Below are 16453 nucleotides of genomic sequence, written 5' to 3' on the forward strand. Positions count from 1 at the left end.
TATTATTATTTTGCCTATACTAAAATGTATGATATATTGATGCCACACTGTTAGTGTATTGTTGTGCATATGCAGATTGAAAAAAAAATTTTTGGAAAAAAAATTAGGCATGCACTTATTCAAGTATAGGATAAAATCAAGAATGACCACTACACTAAAATACCAAGTTGGCTGTTGACGATGGAGGCATTAATATACCCAAATGCAATGGATCTGGCCAAAATGAGAAAATATAAGGATTTGCTCGATAAACAAGGAAAATTAAAAACAATACAGGAATTAAAACAGCAAAATATAGACACTGCCTGGTGGCTTTACATGCAGGTACAGGCAAATTACAATGTCTTCAACATTGATGCAATTGTGTTTTTTTATGTTTTTAAATTGTTGGAAAACTGTGATGACCTGGGGCATGGTACAAAAGCAACAAAGTCACAAAAGGAGGTAAAGTCCCTTTAATACCTCCAAATTAGCCCCCAATGTCCAGTTATCATCAGCTGGAGAAAAAACTCTCCCAAAAACAGTTTTTAAAGGGAAGAAATTTAGTCCAAACCTAAAGTACATATAAATTATAAATAAAAACCAACACAAACAGCAATTAACGAGACAGAGCAGGATAAAGAATTGCATACTTCAAAAGATAACGAAACACACAGTTGGGAGGACGTCAGAACCATGATAAGAGTTGAGAAAGATAATTCACGCTTTGCTTCCAGCAAGGTGTTGTGTGCAAACGCCTTTTTAAAATTGTTTTCCCAACTGCTGCTAATAAAGGGAATCATGGCCCTCTTCTCCCCTGTAACATGTTGCTCCCTTTTCCGTTCCTCCCTATGTGCCCTAGGATGAAGAGGGGGTGGCCCTGGGTCTTTCTCTGAATGCCCAGCCGGATTGTGCCCTTTCCCAATTTCTTCCACAGCCACCAGAACCACACTCCCACTCCCTGTTAGCTGCTCAACCCCCCCTCCCCCCTGGAATCAGATTCCAACAGGGGCATAACGAAAACTGAATAAGGTTTATTTTTTAAAAAATAAAAAAGGAATATAAATTTCCAAAAATATTGGTAAAATTTGATGAGAAAGGAAAAAAAAAAGAGAAAAGTGAAAACTGATTCAACAGTGCCATCTGCTGTTAAAAGAAGATACTACAGATTCCCAAAGTTTTGATAAGACCTGGTTTAAGGAGAACCAAAGTGAGAAATAAAAGGCTTTTATTATTAAAGAGCCCAGAAAGCTACAATACACAATTAAACTGGTTGAGGAATTTATCAAGATTTCATCCTTGGACTACTTAAAAGAATAGAACAATTAATTTTGGGATATAAAAATTCCTGGACTTTAGATTTTTAGTTTGAAAAGTGACAGGTTTGAATAAAGGACTGTTAAGACAATTGGACAGAAAGAAATAGATTAAATAAAAACAAAGATGAGTGGAATTTGCAAATAAATTGCATTGGAATTTCAGGACTTTAAAAACACAAGAAGATTTGAGGACATTTTGAATAAAATACAAACCCTGGAACTAGATCTGGAAATGGAGACGCAAGTGACAGAAGGAAAACAGGAGATCCAGAAAGAAGAGGGATCAATTGGAAGAGTAACCAGTAAAACCGAACAGATGGAACAACAAATAAAAAGAAATGACAAAAAAGAAATAAAAATAAAAATAATGATCGATGTAATAAACCAAGGGGAGAGTGTTTTAAGGGAAGTCAAACAGGAACTGGAATTCCAGGGAAAAAATTTTGGGAGAAAGACCAGGGTAAGAGTAGATAACTTGAAAATGAGACAATGGAATATAGTAGAGAAGGGAGGAATGATTAAGAGGGATGGTCAAAAATGATAGAGACAAAAATCAAGAGAGGAATATGGGAGACAAGCTACGAAACAATTAATCAAAGTTTTAATGCGAGTAAAAGATGATGGCTAAAGTGGAAAAAATGTTATAGTTTCATATAAATGAGCGTTATTATTAGTAAATACTAATAATACACAATTGTTATATACAATTGTTAAATGTAATAAACATGAATATTAACATTCTATGGTAGGAAAAGAAATATGTGGAACCTGATTGAAACAAAAATAATGTAGTGAAATATAACACAAGATAGATGTAATTATATTATTAGAATTGCACAATTTGTTAAATGTAAATATGATGAATATTTTTTTATTTGTATTAAAATGTGACTAGAAAGGGACTTTTCTTTAAAAATAGTGGCAAATTAAAAACTAAAAGGGATAAATAATGGGAAAATATAAATCAATATGAATTTATGAATGGTTATAAGAATTATATAAATTATTAAATACTGCAAATATGACTTAATATATCTATAGTAAAAGGAATGATGTTAATATAGAGACAATTCTATTAAAATTATATAATTTGCTATAATTACATAACTTGTCACATATAAATATGATGATTATTATTTTATCTGTCATTAAGTTTGCAAAATGTGATTAGTAAGGGGATATTTTTAAAACATAATAGTGGCAAAATTAAAAATTAGAAGGGATTAAATAATAAATACTAAGATTATAATTATAATTCAATATAAATTGGTGAATTATTATTGAAATTACATAAATCATTTAAACACTACAAATATGATTAAGAATATTCTATCTGTAGAAAAAGAGTCATATTTAGAATATGGAGGTTGACATAAAAATAAGATACTAAAATGGTGCAAAATCAAAGAATATACCGTATTTATCGGCGTATAACACGCACAGGCGTATAACACGCATTCCCTTTAAGAGGGAAATTTCAGGAAAAAAATATGCGGCGGGCGCAGCGCTGACATCACGTCACGACGCTGCGCCACCGCTAGGCACTACTGGGAACGGGATCCCTTAAAGAGGATTCCGCTCCCTGGACATCGGCGTATAACACGCATACATCATTTGCCCCCTATTTTCAGGGGGGAAAAGTGCGTGTTATACGCCGATAAATACGGTATATGTATTAACATGAAAATTTATAAGATTTTTAACTGTATTGACTATGAACAATATTGTCATATTTGTTTTAAAATATAAGACAACCTGGTACCAGTGTTCACACAATATGTTTGTAAATAAGAAGAAATAAAAAAAAATATACCAAAAAAAGTTAGATTCTTCATATATTTTTATTTCTCCAAAAGCCATTCATCAGAAAATAGGAGAATTTGCCCTCTGTCTCAGGCTAACATGATCATCAATGCCAACAGCAAACTCTTGTGATGTCAAAGTAACATGTGTACAGTGATGTCATCACACAAATACATAAGTTGTGACATTTGCATGACAGTGCTGCACAATTCATTGTTTGCCATGTTTCTAACAGTTCTGCAACATCCACCTTAAGTAATGATGTTAAGAAGATGGCATAATTACCGGCTATGTTAAGATCAGAGGTGGTATTCAGCAGGTTCTGACCAGTTCTGGAAAACAGGTAGCAGAAATTTTTAGTTTGGAGAACCGGCAAAGACCACCTCTGACTGGCTCTGCCCCCATCTATTCTCTGCCTCCCGAGTACCAGCTGATCAGCTGGGTCTTCTTTTGTTGCCCTGCACAGGGGAATGGAGCTGGAAAGCAGGTTAGTAGGGTGGGGAGGAAATGGAATTTTGCAGTGACCTCCCAGGCGTGGGGTGGGAATGGGAATTTTGCAGTAACCTTCCCACAGGAGTAGGGAGGGAACAACAATTTTACAGTATCCTTCCCCTGCCACACCCACCAAGCCACACCCACTGGTAGTAAAAAAAATTGAATCCCACCACTTCTTAAGATCTATATAAAAGTTGTGTGTTATTTGTTTAAGTGATATATGTCTCAACTGTAAAGCCAATAGTAGTGATGATCTCTTTTACTCACTTGAGAATCACTTTCTAACTAAAACATAAATTATAAACATTTTAAATACTGTAAATATATTCTTTCAATATGTCTCAAGTAGACAATTACTATTTGCTATCTGTTTTATGATCTAAATTTTGGGGGCTTTTCTAAAACGTTCTGTCTTTATTTACAAGTAAATCACAGGAAAAGATTGGCTGTAACATAAAAACCCTAATGGGCCTCAATCTATCAGCTTTTAGAAGAAGATAAGTTTGTTGATAACAACTTTCCAAAATATCCTTTTCTTCAGCTTGAAATTCTATATTTTCATCCGACATACCCATATTCCTTATCTGTTCAAAAATGCTTCTACTTCAGCTTTTCATTTACAGGAATAAAAGCACTATGTTAGATGCAAGTTTTGTCATATTTAGAATTAACAACTGAAATCAAGAAGTGCCACAATCAAATTCCAAAAAAAATCTATATCAATCTATTCCAATTTCCAAAATAGCACCTGTGGCACCAGTGAATAAAGAGCCAAGAAACATACAGAAGCCTAACAGTTAAGACACTAGAAATTATTTTGCTTCGCTAGCAAAATGTTTTGCACATTATTTAGAGAAATCTTTCTCAAGCTATTTACATGTGGTATTAGACAGTAATTATCAAAACTCCCAAACACCGTAGCCAATGAAACGTGCCCAATATATTAGAAAGCAAAGGCCAGGAAAAGCTAATTATAAAATGAAGTAAAACATACCTTCAGAAGAAAGATCTGTCCTATCCCTCATAACAATTTAACAAAATTTCTGAGAGAAGAGAAAGTTACTTGTTATAAGATCATTAATAATCTTAGTTTGGATAGTTGAATTGTTGGATTAATGATAGTCCCATACAGAAATTAAAATTAACACCTGGAAACCAATAAATGATTGAGGATCAGTGTCTTATATAGCCTGCTCTGCATTTTTGATCAATTATCATGTTTGGCAAAGGCAGCCATGTGCTAAGTAAATGTGAGATGCATTACTTGAGTGACATAATCCTTATCCAAAACAATTAATTTTCTTGGACTTCAATAAGCTAATCAAAGGAATTTAGCTGAAATGCATTAAAGTAAATAAAAGCATACCTATGGATATTTTGCTGTTGGATAAGCTCTCCATTTATTAAACTTCCTTGGGATTCAACCTGAAAGGAAGCCAAAACAGAGAGGTCCTATTGGCTTTTTAAAGATCTGCCTCACTTGTACAAAGAAAAAAACTAAACTTTCCAAGACATACCAAAAATATTAGAGTTAATAAAATATTTTATTTTTTAAAAAAATTTGCAGTTGCATTTAACTTTCCTTTCAGAATACAAATCCCATAAAGTGTCTTATAAATACCATGAACAAATATACATGTAATATACTTTTTTTTAAAAAAGTGTTAGAATCAGGGGGGATGTTTGCCTGACCACATAATTCATTATGCATTTTTATGAAATAGTTCTTCTTACAGAAGCAATATTTTAAGAAATCTTTCTATTCTATTTTTGATTCTATTGTACAAGTTTATATCTCTCATCCTAATTCAAATGTCCCTAAATACAGTTCCCTAAGACCATATTATTTGGGCCAACATTTCACATTAGCCTATGATTTTTTAACAATAATTTCTTGAACAAGTTTTGTAGTTCATACTGTTAAGTCACATTGGATAGGATTGCACATTATGTTAAGTCAAAAACAAAAAACAAAAACCTAAATTTCAGAATGATTTAGTGAAATTATTTCATTTCTAATCTTTCCAATAACTGGAATCTTCTGGATTATTTAAACCAATTTTAAAACAATATATGTTGAACCTTGGGTTTAAATATCAAAGTATTAAGAAAAATTGCTCTTTCCATTAGCAACTTAAATAAACATCATTGTACAATCAAGTTTCCTTATGATACAGGTTAAGATTTAAATTTTAGTTTGATATCATTGTGATTCTATGTGTGTCATACTCCAGTTCTTAAGTCACACTTAATTTTAGAACTAAGAGTTTACTGAAAAGGATAAGCATTGCAAATATATAAAAAAACCTATCTTAAAAATGAAACTTAGATTACTAACTTCTGAGAAACAATTGAAATAAAGTTTGAAATGAATAATCTTACTCTAATTAATAGATTCACAAATAAGTGTCATTAATTACATAGTTCAGCAAATTTTAGGCAGCAGATTGCAAAATATTTTCTTTCTAAGAGAATTATTAAGTTACAATTATTAGACTACTTTGGGTATTTTGGTTTTATCACTATCTAGTGACGTTCTAAAAATGTGCAGTTTAATTTCACCTGGGCAAGAGTAAACTAAAGTACATTTTTAAACCTACCAAAATAACAGTAATTGTAACCATCTTATTAGGACTAAAATGAACTAAAGATATAAAGAGACAAAACCTGTTTTTGAGATTATTTTAAAATGATACCAAAAGTCACTGAACCAAAAACCAAAAAATTAGAAGTCTCAATAAACATTAATTTAGTTTACCAAAATCTAAACACGTTGATCTCATTAAACTCAGAGGCAGAAATTGTACATATCAACATTTAATTTTACCCCTTTATGTACCTTTCTCATAACAGATATCGTAATTTAGAAATTATTTCCTTACAGATTTTTGCAATTCCTTCTTAAGATGATTGCATTCTTCCCTCAGTTTCTCCAAATCCAGCTCCAAATTGTGCAGCTTCAGCTCACTGTTCAGTTTGTCTATTTCCCAGTTAGATGGGTTAGAATTGAAACTCTTCATCACTGAAAGGAAACAAGACCTTTATTTTCTCAGAATAATCAAATTAGATAATGAAAATGGTGCTAAAACTCATTTCTCATATATCTTTCTGTGTATATGGTAAATTTGAATCCAATCTTACTTTTTGTATATAAAGTTTTTTTTAACCAACACCGAGTATGTTAATAAACCCTCAGCAAAGAAAGAGTTCAAGTAGAAATGTACTGTAATGTATATGTTCTCTGTTATTACCGTATATACTCGAGTATAAGCCAAGTTTTTCAGCACATTTTTTGTGCTGAAAAAAAAACAACCCTTGGCTTATACTCGAGTGAGATTCCCTCTGAAAAAAAAAAATGCTATGGAGCTCCGGAGCTGGGCAGCCGCTTCCCTGCTTCCATGTTTCCTTTGCAACTTGTAAGCATGGGGGTAATCGGAAGCAGAAAAGTTCTTGCATGAGGATATATTGTTTTTTCTTTATTTAACTGTTTTTAGGGGGGGGGAAGACCCACCGTCATGTGAGAATGCTCAGACACGAAATCTATCCGCCTGAAAATAAGTGTGTGTGTGTGGGGGGGAATTTTAACAGAGGGAAGACATAGGGAGAAGGCAAAAGCGACGGAAGATCCTTCAGGGGAAACTGAGGGGGAGACTCACCCTTGGTCCAGATGAGCCCCCTTCCCCGCCCCTAAGGAAGCAGAGGCAGCCAGCAAGGGCAGGCAAGCCCCGCTTCGCGGACTCCATCCGTCCTTGCTCCCACCCACCCACCCAAAGCCACGAAGTCCCCCAATCGAGTAGCCCAGAATCGCCCTCCCCTCAGGGGGCAGCAACGACGCCCAGTGTTTCCTGAAACAAGAAGCTCCGCCATGCAATGAAAGCGCCCTGTCTCTAGGCTCAGAAAACAACGCGAGCCGAGGTGGCTTCGATTCCTCAGCCCCAGCTGCTTTCAGTCCGCTCGGGAGGAGGAGGAGGTGGCGGCGGCGGCTCGCGTTGTTTTCTGAGCTCTAGGCTCTAGATCTCAGAAAACAACGCGAGCCAAGGTGGCTTCGTTTCCTCAGCCCCAGCTGCTTTCAGTCCGCTCGGGAGGAGGTGGAGGAAGTGGTGGAGGACGGAGTCTGCAAAGCGGGGCTTGCCTGCCCTTGCTGGCTGCCTCTGCTTCCTTAGGGGCAGGGAAGGGGGCTCATCTGGACCAAGGGTGAGTCTCCCCCTCAGTTTCCCCTGAAGGATCTTCCGTCGCTTTTGCCTTATCCCTATGTCTTCCCTCTGTTAAAATCCCCCACACACACACACACACTTATTTTCAGGCAGATAGATTTCGTGTCTGAGCATTCTCACATGACGGTGGGTCTTCCCCCGTAAAAACAGTTAAATAAAGAAAAACAATATATCCTCATGCAAGAACTTTTCTGCTTCCGATTACCCCCATGCTTACAAGTTGCAAAGGAAACACGGAAGCAGGGAAGCGGCTGCCCAGCTCTGGAGCTCCACACCATTTTTTTTTTTCAGAGGGAATCTCACTCGAGTATAAGCCGAGGGGTTTTTTTTCAGCACAAAAAATGTGCTGAAAAACTCGGCTTATACTTGAGTCAATAAGTTTTCCCAGTTTTTTGTGGTAAAATTAGGTGCCTCGGCTTATATTCGGGTTGACTTATATTCGAGTATATACGGTAATCTATAAACAGACACAAAATCTTCAAGTTCAATACATTACCAGTTTTTTAAAAAGTTAAAAGGCTGAATATATTTCTTTATAACAAAATACATATATTTTAAAATATAAAAATAATTAATCCTCAATAACAATCTCAATTAATTTTTAATTGGGACTTTGAAAAAGAAAAAACTAACATAGTAAGTCTGTGCAATTATCCAAGGAAAATTATTCAATATTAATGACTATTGTTTCAGTTGTTGAAGCTTGAGACTAATATACTGGATAATCATAATTTATTTTATTTTTACAGGGCTTATAGACTGTAGATAAACTAACGATTCTGCATGCCATACAACCCCACCAATATATAATTGGGATTAAACCAGTGAATCAAAACAATATATTGTAATAGCACAAAACTGAAAGAAATAGAAATCAGTTCACATTTAGGAATACAGGTAATCCTCAGGTTACAACCATTCCCTTAGATCTCCTCTTTGTCATAGTTTCTTTGCCTGCTTCATTGTTTCAGGCTTTTGGTGTATTTGCAGAGAACAGAGGCCAAACAGTGGAAAGGCTTTGGTAGTTCAGGCATTCCTTCTGTTTGCCATTTTCTTGCCAAAGCCTACAGGGAGATTGCACAGTAGGGACCCTAGAGGAGGGAGAATGAGGTATCTGTGGGTCAGGAGAGGCCTTGGGTGGTCTTAAGCAGGTGGCCTGTTACATCACTAGCCCCCTCCATGGGCTTCTCCCCCAAGATATCTCATGTGCACTTAACAAACCACACATTCAATTATCAAATGTGTGAGTGAAAGCAGGGAGTGACCTCATTCAAGGCACAATATTTTTTTCCACAAATCCTTGGGTTACAAATGGAATGAGAAGGCTCCATTACATTACTAACTCGAGGAATACCTGCACTTATAGCAAACCAAAGCATGGCTTGATGAAACATCCAAATTTGAATGTCAGGGAGATATTATTCCATGGAAAGGCAGTAACAACCAACAAGCTGTGGTTCATAGTCCATGAGGACTGCCATCTCGAACTGATGAAACACATAAAGAGCCTGCCATACTAGATCTTATCAAACAAGCAAATGTTGCTGGGATAAGAATGAAACTTATCATCATATTTTTAATGTATCACTCCTCATTTATTTTGGGATGTTCTGGATTTTTGAAAACTATATTCTTTTTTTTTCTCTTTTCTGATTAATGATTATTTGAATTTGAAATGCTGCTAGAAAACATTCTTGTAGATATCAGGCTTGGACCACATTTTCCTGGAATTTGACAATTTTACTTACTCAGCCAGGAGCCAAACTGTAAAGTCAGGTATTCTCTGCATTCTTATGCATGCTTATTATTATGCATGCTTATTATTACATTAGCAGTAATGATTTTGCAGCTAAGTCTAGAAAAAAAATATGGTCCCTTGAGAGGGAAGTAATCCAATCTACCTTAAGAGACAAATATATAATTGCTACTGAAAAGGTGTTTTCTTCACAAATCTTTCAACAGCCAGATTTGTTTCTAGGGCACAGTGTTTGAATTAGTAGTTTCTTTTAAAACTTCTTAATATTTAAATCTAGCACTAGGTCTGTTCTAATCAAGAAAACAAAGCATGATTTCCAGAACTGTCAGAGGTTTTGGGTAGTAGGATACTCTTCAGACGGGGTCTCTACATTGGATACTGAAGGTATTGTGCTTAGATAATTAAATTATTATTTTGATTGCCATGTTCAGAAAAGGTGCTGGTTAAACATTGACTTCATTGCCTGAAATCACTTTAATTTGCTCTATTCTGAGTTTCTAATATGAACATATTTCTTAATGAAGCTATCAAAAAATCTGGGGTGAAGCATCATGAAGTAGAGAAGTGCAAAATGTTTCAAGACCAAAACAGCCTGTTTAGACATTGGAGTTGTCTACAAGATTGGAATGGAATGTACTGGGGTGAAATTTTCAGTTTTATCAGCTATATATGGTATCACCTGATTTTATATTTTCATGATACATGTAAAGTTATGGTAGCATTAAGTGCTGCAGAGATGCAATAATGGAATTTTTGTGCTCAATAAATAGAATCTCAATCCAAGAAAAAAATGCTAGGATGATAAATGGTTCTTTTGACCAAATTAATAGTCATACTGCACTTGAGAAGATTGTATACCTCCAAACAAACTTCAATAAGAAATCTGCAATCTTAGGATGTCACTCATCCAAGCCAAAGATGTCATAAAAAATTAAGCTGTCTCTGAAGCATGGATTGGTGTTCTAGTCTCAATCCATCTAATGAGAAAGAACTGGTGTTCGGTGAGCCATACTGAGATCTCTACTGAATTATACCGCTCTTAATTGTGAATCTGCCTTTAAAGATGGTTCAGCAACTGCAGTTAGATCAAAATACAACCACAAGGTTGCAGAACTGGGATATTTCATGAGTAACATATTGCTTGTATGTTTGCCAACTGTAAAATTAACCCAGTTTATTTCAAGGTTCAACTAAAACGTCCTTGTTTTGATTGCTAAAGTTACCTTATCATAGGGACAGTAAGAATGAGTCCAATTTGTTATGTATAGACAGGCCTACATAAAATTGGCTCTTGCTTACAGAATTCTCTCTCCAGTGAGATGGGGCCATACCAACTAGGATGTTGCTCTTGTATCAACTTAAGACAGGTTTCTAAGTTTTTATAACAAAAACATGTTTGCATTAAATTCTCACATGTTCTGAAATTGCTCTAAGATGCATACTTTGTTATCATTATGTGTTGGATTTATATCCTGTTACAGGCACTTGGTGAACTTCCATTGCTGAAATTTGAAGTTGGGTTTCCCAGTCTTAATCAATACTTTCCAAGACCTTAATCACTACTGAACATTATACCACACCAGTAATAGCAATGCCTCAGTTACATTAAAAATATATTAACTTTTAAAAAAGGATTGCAGGTCACAGCACTTGGCATAAATGAATACTGTTATACACTCAGATAGACAAAGTGCACCTTGTTGAGTTTCCACTTCTGTTCTTAGCTGTAAGAGTTCTACTTCTTTAGACTGCAACTGCTCATTCAAGATTTTCACATATTCCATGTTCTCTTTCATCTAATTTGAGAAATATATAAATTATCAGGGCTTTATCATTATTCTAGCTGAAGTCTGAGTCTAAAGATCAGTTGGTTCTTCATAAAGATCTGGCCAAATTACTATGTTTCTTTTACTGTTTCAAATGCACTACCAGTTGAAAAAAAAAATAGCACGGGAATATTGTTTTGCTTTTAGAGGGAAGAAAAAATTCTTGTTAATTACTAATAATCAATTAAATTATACATCACATTGCACTCAGTTAGCTAGCATGCTTTCCAAATTGATCACCAACTTTTTATTCAATCTATTTTTCATCTACAAAGTTTTTGCACTCCACTTAATTTTAAAAAAGATATATAAGGTAGCCCTCAACTTACCACCACAATTGAGCCCAAAATTTCTATTACTAAAAGAGACATTTGTTAAGTGAGTTTTGCCCCATTTTATGATCTGTCTAGCTATAGATGTTAAGTTAATCACTGCAGTTGTTAGGTTAGAAACATGGTTGTTACTGAATCTGGCATCCCCATTGACTTTGCTTGTTAGAAAGTTACAAAAAGTGATCACATGACCACAGGACATTGCAAAGTCATAAATATGAGCCAGATGCCAAGCCTAAATCTAAATTTGTCTATATTTTGAGCATGCGACCATGAAGAGGCTACAATGGTCTTTAGTGTAAAAAAATGGTTATAAATCATTTTTTTCAGTGCCATTGTAACATCAAAGTCATTGATCGAATTGTTGCAAATCGAGGACTACCTGTAGTGATTTGTACTGAATTACTTTAACAACCTATGCTTTTAATGCGAATCTCACTCTCATTCACTCAAACAGCAAATTCAGACAATTAATATCAGAACAATTAGGAGACAAGTGGGGTCTCTAAAAAAAAGAGAAAATATCAATCAAGGTAGATATTCAGAAATTCAATATTTTTAAAAATCCAGGATTTACATATAAATATTCCTTAATTGAACTGTTTTGATATTAAAAAAGATACACTCATTTTAAACCCACACATAAAAATGAATAAGAAGTTAATACTTATCTTTTGCTAGATCATACTCAATATCTTTAGTGATCCAAACTTAATTTGCTCCATGTTAAAATATTTTTCTATATGAGGTTCAAGCAACATTGTTTTATTTTATGCTACTCCAAAATCATACCGTTTTATCCAGTTGACTTTTCAGATTATCTCGTTCAATACAAGATTCCCGATATGCTTGATAAGCTTTGTTAACTTGCTCACGACCCACAGAACTTGTTGCTTCTTCCAAATGGGATTCAAGAAGCTAAAAGATTACAACAAGATGTGGCTTAATCATTATTCAAATATTTTCAAATAAGTGTTTAATGTTAAACCAAGTGAATTTCCTTAGTGCTGGCCATAAGTTTTAGGCAATAACTTCCAAGTAGTGAATGTATCTGTTTCACATGTGCTTAATTACTTTACACATTACTTAAGATAAAAGCTAGTTTTTAAAAATCATACTAACATTAATAATGTTGAACGATATAACCTTGAAAGAAAAATATATTGCTAAAATTACTTGCCTTTTCTTCTAACAATCTTACTCTTTTCTTTAAGAAAGAATTTTCTTTTTCTGTCTCTTTCAGGCGCTTTTTAATATCTTCATAAGCAGTGACAAGGGCAAAATGTGAAGCAACTGATTCTTCTCCTGAAGACACTGGAATAGGAAATTGTCCATTTTGTCTCTGATGAGTGTCTGCTTTTTCATGGTTCAGGATATCAATGTCATCTTCAGCTAGTTCTTCCATGATACCTGAATAAAAATAAAATAATCAAAAATAAAAATAATAGAGACCCAAAACTGACAATTTCAACTGCCAGTAAAAAGAAAATATTATTGAGCTGCTGTTTAAGGAAGATCAGATAGCATGCCTGACGACCCAATGTTTAAGCACCTAATTGAATCAGTCAGTATGGCCAAGTTTTACGTACTGTATCAAACCCATAAGCTACCATTACTATCAATCAAGGAAGCACACAGCCTGTGAGCTTCAAAGCCCATTGTATTTACCAATTTGTTTGTAATTGTGGAGACAATTACACCAGCAGAACTGATAGATGCCTGGTTTTCAAAATGAAGGAGCAATTTCTGAAATGGGTTCCGACAATACTGGGTAATCCAACAGCAAACCACGGCCACAAAATGCCTTCTTCTGCTATTGCGAGACATATACTAGCTACACATCACCAAGTCAATTCAAACACTGCATTCAAGTTTGCTGCACCACAGGAACTCTCGTTTTCTGCATTTCGCTGAAATGGTTGCCATCAATCGATTGAAATCTCAAGCAGAAACAACTGTATGTCAATCTTTGCCTTCTGTGGGCATAAGGTTTGTCATGGGCTGGTTTTCCGCATACATCACATGTTTAACAAACATTCTCGCTAGCCCTATATTCTATGTTGCTTTTTACCATATTATTGTAATTTAGTACAAAATGACTGTACCTACCACTATTCATTTTTAACTGCATTGTTTAAAAACAATCATAACATTGTTAAGCATCCAATAAGCAAATACACAAATACACACACACACACACACACACACGGCATTTGTTGGATTTTTGCAATTCTGACAAAATATGGGGCTATATCCAATCCTGTTTGAATTGTCTTCCATAGAAAAACAGGATTTCCTGTTAATCTTCTACCCTTCCTGCTACTTACCCTGCTACCATCTGCTTTGGCAGGCCTTGCAACATTCCGGAGAAGAGTTGGAAAGGGCTGTAGTGTATACATAGAAAGAGATTCATCTGTTCTTTTAAGGTATAGATGCAACTTTCCCAAAAGCTCCTTTTCCTAAAACTTCTACTTAAAGATGGCTATTTTGGAAAGGATGAACACAATTTGAACTTATGGAATGTCAATGTTCTCTTGAACTTTTATTTTAAGATAGTATGTTTATTTATCATCTCATTTTTACATTTCAGTATGTTTTCATCCCATATTTTCACTATGTATCATATTGAAAAATGACACTGAAGGAAAAGCAATGTGACAATGCCCCTCAAAGAAGATTAAAAAGAAAAAAACCCAATATATTTCTATTAATCTGTTTCCAGAAAATCTAAGAGACTTCCCACTTTAAAGATAAAATATTTGGAAAAAAATCTAGATTTCATTCAAATGCAACAGCAATATAAAATATAATTGAAATGTTAAAAATTAGTCCCATTAAAATACACTGCACAAAAAAATAAAGAGAACACTTAAACAACACAATGTAAGTCCAAGTCAATCACACTTCTGTGAAATCAAACTGTCCACTTAGATAGCAACACTGATTGACAATCGTTTTCACATGCTGTTGTGCAAATGGAATAGACAACAGGTGGAAAGCATAGGCAATTAGCAAGACATCCCCAATAAAGGAGTGGTACTGCAGGTGGTGACCACAGACCACTTCTCAGTTCCTATGCTTTCTGATGGATGATTTGGTCACTTTTGAACGCTGGCGGTGCTTTCACTCTAGTGGTAGCATGAGACGGAGTCTACAACCCACACAAGTGGCTCAGGTGGTGCAGCTCATCCAGGATGGCACATCAATGTGAGCTGTGGCAAGAAGGTTTGCTGTGTCTGTCAGTGTAGTGTCCAGAGCATGGAGGCGCTACCAGGAGACAGGCCAGTACATCAGGAGAAGTGGAGGAGGCCATAGAAGGGCAACAACCCAGTATCAGGACCGCTACCTCTGCCTTTGTGCAAGGAGGGACAGGAGGAGCATTGCATGCGGCTGCTCAAACAGTCAGAAACAGACTCCATGAGGGTGGTATGAGAGCCTGACGTGCACAGGTAGGGGGTGTGCTTACAGCCCAACACCGTGCAGGATATTTGGCATTTGCCAGAGAACACCAAGATTGGCAAATTCGCCACTGGCACCCTATGCTCTTCACGGATGAAAGCAGGTTCACACTGAGCACATGTGACAGACATGACAGGGTCTGGAGACGCCGTGGAGAATGTTCTGCTGCCTACAACATCCTCCAGCATGACCGGTTTGGCAGTGGGTCAGTAATGGTGGGGGGTGGCATTTCTTTAGGGGGCTGCACAGCTCTCCATGTGCTCACCAGAGGTAGCCTGACTGCCATTAGGTAGCGAGATGAGCTCTTCAGACCCCTTGTGAGACCATATGCTGGTGCGGTTAGGTTCCTCCTAATGCAAGACAATGCTATACCTCATGTGGCTGGAGTGTGTCAGTAGTTCCTGCAAGACAAAGGCATTGATGCTATGGACTGGCCCGCCCATTCCCCACATCTGGGACATCATGTCTCACTCCATCCACCAACGCCACATTGCACCACAGACTGTCCAGGAGTTGGGGGATGCTTTAGTCCAGGTGTGGGAGGAGATTTCTCAGGAGACCATCTGCCACCTCATCAGGAGCATGCCCAGGCATTGTAGGGAGGTCATACAGGCACGTGGAGGCCACACACACTACTGAGCCTCATTTTGACATTTTAAGGACATTACATCAAAGTTGGATCAGCCTGTAATGTTTTTTTCCACTTTAATTTTGAGTGTAACTCCAAGCCCAGACCTCCATGGATTGCTAAATTTGATTTCCATTGATAATTTTTGTGTGATTTTGTTGCCAGCACATTCAACTATGTAATGAACAAAGTATTTAATAAGAATATTTCATTCATTCAGATCTAGGATGTCTTATTTTTGTGTTCCCTTTATTTTTTTGAGCAGTGTAGAATAGAATAGAATAGAATAGAATAGAATAGAATAGAATAGAATAGAATAGAATAGAACTCTTTATTGGCCAAGTGTGATTGGACACACAAGGAATTTGTCTTGATGCAAATGCTCTCGGTGTACATAAAAGATACATTAATCAAGAATCAAAAATCATAAGGTACAACACTTAATAACAGTCATAGGGTATAATAAGGATACAAGCGACAAAGTTAAGTCATAGAGTCACAAGTGGGAGGGGATGGGTGATAAGGAGTGATGAGAAGATTAATAGTAATAATAGTGCAAACTTTTTAAATAGTTGGACAGTGTTGAGGGAATTGTTTAGAGAATGATGGCATTCAGGAAAAAACTGTCCTTGGGTCTAGTTG

The 16453-nt window shown here is 35.9% G+C and overlaps 2 protein-coding genes across 9 annotated transcripts in view; one reads left to right on the top strand and one right to left on the bottom strand.

The window, feature by feature from the left end:
• Positions 1–14418, top strand: part of CMC1 (C-X9-C motif containing 1) — a 144867-nt gene extending 130449 nt beyond the window's left edge. For all 7 annotated transcript variants that reach the window (XR_015739976.1, XR_015739977.1, XR_015739978.1 and 4 more), the window contains one exon: positions 12968–14418. The gene's annotated coding sequence lies outside the window, so the exon portion shown is untranslated. The remainder of the gene's footprint in view (positions 1–12967) is intronic.
• AZI2 (5-azacytidine induced 2) overlaps positions 1–16453 on the bottom strand; it is a 41360-nt gene that overhangs the window by 20551 nt on the left and 4356 nt on the right. For both annotated transcript variants that reach the window (XM_087915680.1, XM_026708263.2), the window contains 5 exons: positions 12905–13134; positions 12517–12642; positions 11263–11362; positions 6479–6618; positions 4963–5021 (listed from right to left, as the gene is read on the bottom strand). In XM_087915680.1, the coding sequence (XP_087771806.1) occupies positions 4963–5021; positions 6479–6618; positions 11263–11362; positions 12517–12642; positions 12905–13129 (650 nt within the window). In that variant the 5' untranslated portion in view covers positions 13130–13134. The remainder of the gene's footprint in view (positions 1–4962; positions 5022–6478; positions 6619–11262; positions 11363–12516; positions 12643–12904; positions 13135–16453) is intronic.

Source organism: Pseudonaja textilis, chromosome Z (assembly GCF_049901715.1).
Source record: "Pseudonaja textilis isolate UNSWEBS1 chromosome Z, rPseTex1.2, whole genome shotgun sequence".
Lineage (NCBI taxonomy): Eukaryota > Metazoa > Chordata > Lepidosauria > Squamata > Elapidae > Pseudonaja > Pseudonaja textilis.